The 9,355-nt window shown below is 38.8% G+C and overlaps 1 protein-coding gene across 1 annotated transcript; it reads right to left on the bottom strand.

The window, feature by feature from the left end:
• Nucleotides 1–1,114: 1,114 nt before the first annotated feature.
• On the bottom strand, nt 1,115–9,104 carry LOC111873029 (phosphatidylserine lipase ABHD16A; the record flags this gene model as incomplete). Its single annotated transcript, XM_023867395.2, is given in 8 exon segments — nt 1,115–1,279; nt 2,636–2,771; nt 4,110–4,227; nt 5,113–5,279; nt 6,568–6,638; nt 8,304–8,543; nt 8,779–8,832; nt 8,939–9,104. Coding segments are annotated over 8 exon segments (1,029 nt in total), but the record flags the coding sequence as incomplete, so codon positions are not given.
• Between the last annotated feature and the right edge of the window lie 251 nt (nt 9,105–9,355).

Below are 9,355 nucleotides of genomic sequence, written 5' to 3'. Positions count from 1 at the left end.
ACAGAGTAAATCTGGTCTGGATTTAATCGCCCGTAATAAGGGGCGATTAGACAACCAATTGGCCAGACATCTGTATTGTTAATTAAATGAAAATCATCTTCCGAAACAGAAATGTGAAATGAGGAATATGAACTAAATTTTGTTTTTAACTTAGTGCATTTTAGGGAAGCAAGCTCCAATTGATCTTTTAAAGACCGATCAACGTCAGCTGATGTAACTTCAGGAGAGAGAGAAGCGGGAGACAAAAAGTGCCTTGGTTCTGACTCTCTTGGGTACCGTTGTCAGAGATGAGCCGCTTTTGTTACCAAAAAGTGGAGTCCTATTTCTCCTCGGAGGGTTGGGCACACTTGAAGGGATAGAATAAGGGTGATTTTCCTTCCTTTTCCTCTGAACCGTTATGAAGCCATCAGCCGCCTGGTTGTCGCTGGCCATAGTAGAGGACTCAGGTACTGAGGTCTGCCGGCTGGGTACGGATGAANACCATCATCATCTCAACAACCAAAAGTAGCTAGTCTTCTTGTACCCATGACAATCCCAGCTGCAGTTGGAGGAGGGAAGAGTGGTATGATCAATCTCAAGATCTCCAATGGTCAGATCCATACTGAGGGGAAAGGATCTGTTACTGGTAAGTTTTGATTCTGTGGTCAAAATGCACAGTTTGTTTGACTGTAGCCTTTATTTTAGAAGAAAAATAAGGCATTTTTTTTTCATAAGAAATATGTAAACATTAAAACACTTAATATAACCGCTTATTGTTTCCAGTACTCCGAGAAGCAAAGCCATTATCAGGTAGCGTGGGACAGCTACCTCCCCTACAACCTATTGCCAAATATTCAGGTACAAAGACAACCAACATAAAAGCTAATGGGTTACTACTGCCAGATTCTACAACTTTGACCCCAGTGAAGGATGTTACTACTTCTGTATCAGTAATAACAAAGAAACTGGCCATCAGTGATGAAAGCAACATCAAGAAAAATTTCACCGTTAATAACAACAACAACAACAATAATAATAATAATAACAACAACAATTATAATAATAACAACGACGACGACGACGACGACAACAACAACAATAATAGGTAACTGCCACTGACAACTTAAACACATACCACTCCTTTGACATCTGGATAGTTCATGGCAGCCCAAGATGATGGGTAGCCCCCAATACTCCAACCAAACAAGAGAATATTCTCAGGTTGAAACTTCAGCCTGTGAATGGCAAACTGCATCACAATATCGATGGCATTTAGTTCTTGGTCCGGGTATGGCATCCCCTGAAACATAAAACAAATCACTGGAGCTGTGAAAAATAGAAAGAACCATGTAACCAGGAAAATGAGAACAAAGATCATGAAAACAGGTAATTCTCATTATACTTGGGGGCTACATTCCTGAAAATCGCTTCATGAACGCTGAGCATGAAGAACAAGCAGGAAATTACATGGTGGTCTCTTTCAGAGACCCCTGATCAGATCTTCACACTTAATTCCCTGAGCACATTCCAGCTTCTAACTGTGGTGGAAATAGTGTCTCAAAATGCGAACATGACGACGTCATAGTAGTTTCAAGGCCATATTAGTAATGTAACATAGAGACCTGTCACTAAGCAATACAAAGGCTGCTGTTACATAATACCCACAACATACACGCATGCAACAACAGCACAACGGTGTTACACGACCCGTTTCTAAGCAATGGATCTGTAAATACACCTCAACAACAATGGAGTTAATGTTGGAAATGGTTTCTCTACTCATCCAATGCAAAGTAGTAATAGACAACTGGGGCAATCCATTCAGTTGAGAAATGAAAGTGTGGCTATGAAGAAAAGTGTTAGTCGCAAGAAGAGGGCAGCTGTGAAAAGAAGACTTTATGTTTGCTGTAGTTACTGTGAGACTGTCATAATTAGTGTGCTAAAATCTGTTGCCAGGATACGACTCATGAAGAATGAGATGTCCTGGTGTATGCAAATGATTTGTAAAGTTTGGAAATCAGCAACAGTGCTGTAATTACTTGTAGTTCTGAGTTGTGTCAATAAATCCAATATCCAAACCATACCCCATCTATAGTCACATCCCTAAATCGTGACAACATACTGGAATCAGTCACAATTCAATTCAGTCAATAAGAACATAGGAGTATCTACACAGAGATCATGATTGTACAAATCTTCTGTTGGTGGAGCTGGCAATAAAGACTTCAGTATTCAGTATGTTAAACTGTACACTATAATTGTTACATAACTGTTAGTTATGAATTAGCAGATAAAGTACTACTTAATAACAAAAAAGTGTTCAGTAGGAGACACACCTGGGGAGGAAGGTTAGTAATTTACGACACTCTAGATATCTGGACAATACAACATTGAACAGTAGGATAGATGAATTATGAACTGGAGAACATTCAGAAGCAAACGGTAATGGAGTAATCAAGGGCCTGAAGAAAACCATGAAAAAATACAGTCAGGATGGCTGATGCCCTGGACAACATTTGAACCAAGCACTTCCTGAATGTGAGTCAAGGGCATTATCACTATTTCAGCAAGGGCAAGGGCATACTGTCAGAAAATCTTCAGATGTACACATGGATACTTCATCACTTTTACAATAAGGCAATGAAATGTACCATACCGTGCTGCCACCAAATCCAGGGTGATTCCATCCCAGAACTGAGTACCCTGCTTCCAAAGGAGTAACCATTATCCCGATTTCATAGAAGCCAGCATTGCCTTCTGAACAGATAACCAGAGTGCTCCCATTGGCATGCCTATAACATGGGGACAAAATGAAATTAGTAGAATTCAGCATGATCCTCTGACACAACTGGGAAATTGAGGATACTCAAGTCTTGAGTATCCTGAACACTGAAACATTAAATTTTAAACCTCAATACAAACACAAGTAAGCCATTTGTTATAGGTATAAATCAGTGTCTGAACGCAAAGAAGCTTCATTCACTGGGTGGGGGGCTACAAGTTCCCCTCAGTACTGTCAATAAAATATTTTAAGAGTGATCACAAACATAAAAGTATTATTTTCTGGGAGCTGACACCATGTGCTGTGGTAGAAGTTCACCAGCATTAAAGAGGAATGAACTGCCTACACTTTCAGGGTCCATGAGTAAGCCAAACTACTAAGAAGCAAACAGGGCTCCAAGTGCAAATATCCTCCGCAATATCCTCTTATCAAACACCCTCAAATTACGCTGTTAAATGCCCATAATTTATTTTGCTTTTCTCATTTGCCTGTAACACATCTTCAGAATGCATATATTTAAGCATTATCACATGAGAAACTGAAGGAGAATAGTATAAAATGACATGCAACACCATCCAGTGTGACTGAGTAATAAAAACTGTATGTCAATTTGTCATTGACCTTGACATGTTTTAATCAACTTCTTTATTACAACTGTCACAACACAACAAACATCAAGCTCAGTGCCTAGTTTTGGCTCTGCTACATGTTTCAGCTATTAACAGCCATCATCAGGCAAATACATGGTTAAAACATATACACCAGTGAACTGCAGTACTAGTAAAATTGGATACAGTATACTAATTATATAAAATACTTGACGTAAAAATACAACAGAAGTTATGATATAAAACAAGAATAAAATTTTTTGATTGATGTTTTACATCATCGAGTCAGTCATTGGTTTTGTAATTTTGTTCCATTCCCATGGACAAATTGGAAATTCTATATTTTGTGTATATAAAATTGTATAGGAGGCTCGTGATGTAGATGTAGTAAATTAATGTAAATTATTTAGTCGGTGCCTGATCTTACAAAGTATTGTCCATTCTGTAGGGAATGAAAACAATGATTGTTTTAATCAGGTTGACCACTTTCAAAGCACACAATCAACACTTAGGAAACCACTATTACAATGGTCATCGTAATATGCGTCCTTCTGATGATGGTCAATCCAACCAAAACATGTTAACGACACTGAAAAATTGACATACAGTCTTCATTAATCAATCACACTGGATGGTGATGAGTCATTTTATACTGTGACTAGTGTGACAGACCAGGATGAGCCAAGTGAAGTTTAACTGTATGAAATTTGCTACATGAAGCAAAGTAAAACATTTCTTACTTGTCTCTCCTGTCCACAAACATAGTGTCCACTTGGTTACCATCCCTGGTCCACAACTTGAATCGTTCTGCTTGGTTCTCACTAACAAGCTTGATTCTACCTTGCAACAGGATTGGAGCTGCAACAGTACAGGGCCACAGGTAAGTTTGAACTGAATATAAGTGCAGTATCACAGCATGACACTAGACTTTTGTTCAAAGGGTTGTGGGTTTGATCTCCAGTTGATACTGTGTGCATATTGTTCTGCTTACAGACTGAAACATTCATCAGTATCAAAGCTGTGTAGAACACCAGGCCCATATTAAGCAGTAGGCCTTCCCTGTTCACCATCATTTTCATGATAACCCCTATCAGTGGAGGAAATAGAATCAGTCTTATGGGTGCCCCACTTCTTTAGAAATATTTTCTCTGCCCTCATCTAGAATGACAGAGGTCAGCAAGGTTCCACATATCATACCTGGGAGGCACTAGAAATTGATCCAACATAAAAAAACAAATAAGATCATTTATATACTGCTAATATGGCAAACATAAAATGTAATCTCATAACCTAATTCTCTTTAAACAGTGGTTTTTACAATTGTATTATGATATAAAAATACTAATTTTTAATAGGTTCTCCATCTCTGAAAGGTGGAGGGCAAAGATGCTTAAACACACAATCCTACATAGGCAATAAACATTCATTGCCTAAGGTGAAAAAACTGAAACTTACCTCATATGCACACACATAATTTCAGATGCTAAAATGCCCTCGAAGATGTAAGTACATGAAAAATGCTGTATCTTTGGATGCAATGCTGTGTAGTCTGGGAAAAGTTTAACGATGTTGCAGAGGAATATCAGTAAACTTCTACAGGACTACGTGGCATCACATGCCAGAAGACAGTGTTCTTCAGTCACAGCTGTCAGAAACTCAATCTCACATTGTTAGATAATTTTCATGTGCAACCATTGTCATGTTATGTAACTATAAGGGCATTAGGTGTCACAACACACTCACACATCACGTACTGCAGAACAGATATACAGCCTGGGTACACTAGACGCAGACCAAACGTGTGAGCCACTAAACAGCTGACCACCTGACATGGCAATGCAAACAGCCACTCAACTGCTGTCCGTCGAGGTGATGGCCGGTCCACATACAAGCGATGTTTGGTTTCATCTCTGAAATCAGAAAATCGTGACCCTGACAGGAATTAATTTTTGTTCAGATAAAGTGTCCAGCACTATTCATCCCTAGTGCCATCTACTGGATCAAACTATAAGTAACTATTTGGTATCAGAGCACTAGGTCTCAACATTAATAATAATGAAACCCACCACGTCCCTGAAATAAATCACTTCACATCCTCAGAGGCATGCTGCACTCTGATGTTGCCAGCATATATAAAATTATACAGCAATTTAGGTAGAACAAATATTTGAAATTACTTAATATCTGTTCCCCACCGAGGCAATAAATGACAGTCCATGTCCAGTCAATAAATTCTTTCTGGCCTTTGCCAGAACAGTCATTCTTAGTAGTTTCGGGCCCCTTCAGCACCCACGATCAAATTTTTGTTTGGTCCAAGACTATTTATGTATTTCAGGGGCCATGCGGTAGCATAGTTGGTTGAGGCACTATGCTACAAGCAGGAAGGTTATGGGTTCAAGCCCGGATGAGGTGGATTTTTTCAACTGACATAATTCTTCTAGCCACACTATGGCCATGGGGTCAACTTAGCTTCCAACAGAAACAAGTACCAGGAATCTTCCTGGGGGGTAAAGGGCGGCAGACATGTAAAGCTGACAACCTACCACCATCTGAGAGCCGACTGTATAAAAAAATGTGAGAGCCTCATCTCACAACCCTTTGGGCTTTCTTGGCCTGTTACAGGGATAGCTCTACCTATTTATGTACTTCAAAATGGGGTCTTCCCTTCAATCAGAGGAGGGGTTGGACTTTCTGAGTACGTGCCACATTTGTTGCACCACAATTTAGCACAAGTGTACCCACACTCACACAGCATCCAAGTATGGGCATTTGTATTTAACGGACGTCACACATGCTTTATCACTTTACCATAATAAATAAATAAATACGAAACTACTGTCACAGAAAACTCCTCTGTGAATCATGTTGGTTTAAGATCAAAGTTGATAATTTTTACTTTTCTAAATTTGTGTGTCTGCATGTGTGTGAGCGCATGTGTTGGTGGGGGGTTGAAAACTGCATCAACATCTATGACTCTGTGCAACTGTAAACTTACATATGGTTGTGTTACACACTTACTAAGCAAGCAAGTCTAACATACAGCAACATATAAGTCTTATTCACATACAGATCACAACCTGACGTACAATCAAAGTGCTCAAATGAATCAACTTTAAATGTTCACAATTATTTATTTAAATTTCTTATGCTAGGGAATATCTGGAAAGGTCTAATACAATTTCAGCATAAGCAACTCACCCTTCTATATCGGACCACTTGAATTCAACTGGCCAAGCGTAGAATTCAAAATCATATCTTGATAATGCTTTCTATAACAGAAATCAGAGGACTACAATAAATCCCACATAATTCAACTTTTAAAATAATTTATTATGGGACACATGTGCATTGCCCTGGTGTTAGACATAACTTCACATATTGTAACATGCCATAACACAAGCTAAAAATTGAAAAAAACATGTACATACAAATATAGTCACTTTTTAAAGCATATCTGCCTAGAAGAAATAAAACACCTCTCATACTGTGTCTTCCTTATTTCATGTTCCACTGTTGAAACAGAATGGAATACGTCAAGTCTTCACTTGCCAAGTGTCATGTGTTTTTTACTTAACACATTAAGGACCAGCAATTTAAATATTTAAATCACCCTGGGGCCACCATTATTAAACCTACTATCCTCACTTGTGTACTGTTCACTTTAAAAATTGATACAAAATCTCCTAATTAATTTTTTGAACTAAAATGTTTGGAGAACACTTATCAATGCTTCTAGAAGTGCTTGAGGGTGTGATATTTCTGGAAACATTCCCCTTTATGAAGTGGCATTACACAGAACTTGCAAATGTGGACATTCTCCTTTTTTTGTGAAATGTGCAAACACGGCATTGCCTAGAAGGATGCTTCCCCTTGGAATGTTCACTCTTCACAATTTTCACAAGGGTATGTTTCTGTATATCACCTGAGAGTCGCCCAGGGGGGTCCAAATGAGGCCTGCGTGGGGTGGGAGTTGATGGGCCCGGTCGCACTAAGTCTGTGTCTGACTCTGGTTCTCCCGCCACCATCTGGCCTGTAGGCCAGGCCTTTGCCACATTCATCAGAAATGCTTTGTATTTCAATTTTGAATCAGGGTTTAGTTTTTGTGATCTTTTTAGATTTTTTACTGTCCCCGCAATGTTATTACCCCCATTATCGTCGGACCTGCTGTCACTTTTCCTGTCTGTGGCCACAATTCTTTGTTCTCCCCTATCACTGCCGCTCTCTGAATCACCATGACTACACGTCTCACAAGGCAGATCAGCTAGCTCAGCGGAGAAGAATTTGTCCTTGTCCATACCCCACCACTAACTACTGGCTGATACATACAGCTCAAAGAGCAGCAAAGAATTTTCGCTTATAGTGGGTTAAGAAAACAGCGAGGTCAAGTTACTGACAAGCAAGCAAACATTCCAGAGTTTTATTACATCACTGTGCGCAACTTGGGTGGCACCAGAGCAAGGTATAGTGTGTTACAACCTAACATGTCCTAAAATCATGGTATCATGCGACCGGTCCTCAATGTGTTAAATTGTGACAGACATCACACCAATCTAACAGACGCATATCTTAAATGAATCACATTGGGTGGCATCAACTCTAACTGTATTTCAGTCTCTGGCACACTACCACAAATATCTTTGATTCTATATACATTCTTTCAACCCATAATTTTTCTTCGATACAACACTTAAAATTATTTACTTTTACATTCCATGCCTGGCAGTGTTCTTAGACCAATGACTCAACAGTCACACTGACACAAATACTTACTGCTGCATTCAGCACAAACAGTTTAACACCAACATTATTAATCCTTATTCATACATTTGACAGCTACTTATTAACTTGTTTATGGTACAGCTATACATTAATATTATGCCTTTTGAGTTCATACATCAAACTCTATTGTATATACATAATATTTTGGTACAAACCTTTGTATCTTTATTAAGTTCCTTTTTAGCAGCAGTAAGCGAATTCAGGAAAGTTATATAAGCGTGATTATTAGCTCGACCTATACCTCGGAGACAGTAGGAAGCTGCAAGAATCAGGCCAATTCCAGTGAGAAATTTTGCAATCGTTACAATTCCATCAAAAACGAAGTATCCTCTGCGATACAAAACTGTTGCCAGAATCGGAGAAGTGTATAGGCCAACATTCCACATGATAAACAACTGAAAAATAAAAGTGCATGCATCGAATTCTTAATGAGTCACAGTATCAGAGAGATTCCTACTTATGTATTCACAGGAGATAATAAAATGAGCTATATCAATTATAGAAATTACATCACACTGCAACACACCACAAACAGATCCAAGAGTTCGTACTGTCGCAAAAATATCCGGTACGACACTCGTCGTAACACAGGCTAACATTATTAATCAAGCCACTGTCAACATTACTCACCGAATGAATAACCTGATCTCCCCATTTTTCCAAATGTCCTGCTTCGTACAGAACCTAGAGAAGTAACGTTAGGCTAAGATTACTTGGAAACCACAAAATAAGTATTTATAAAGGTTACATTTGGAAATATAAACACATTTCACTCATTAAAGAAACTCACATCGGGTCGCCTATCATCATATACTTTATGCAATCTAGGGCTAAACATACATTGCCAAATCAGCTTTACAGCAGCCATTTTTAAATTACATGCGGATATCGAATATCTACAGGCACAAGTTATCGATGCAGACCGTTGCAGACTTCCAAACAACCATCAAAACGGTATTTGAACACTATTGCCAACGTTAAGACTAGCTCATACCTTGTTTCAAGGAACCCTGGAAATTGGTTGGCACAGTTCACGTCTAAATCACCTTACCCCATCTCCAACAAAGGAAAAATTCTATTTTTGGTCTATTGCGTGAAGTTGATGAAATCTTCGACACTCGGCTCTATGATCTGCATTTTTTTAAATTGGAATTTTCGGTCAAGCGAGTATAACTTCTGGTCAAATTCCTAGCCTATAAAATGACTA

The sequence above is a fragment of the Cryptotermes secundus genome, unplaced genomic scaffold, assembly GCF_002891405.2.
Source record: "Cryptotermes secundus unplaced genomic scaffold, Csec_1.0 scaffold3170, whole genome shotgun sequence".
NCBI lineage: Eukaryota > Metazoa > Arthropoda > Insecta > Blattodea > Kalotermitidae > Cryptotermes > Cryptotermes secundus.
The sequence above is the reverse complement of the archived record's forward strand: the minus strand, read 5'-3'. Positions and strand labels throughout refer to the sequence as shown.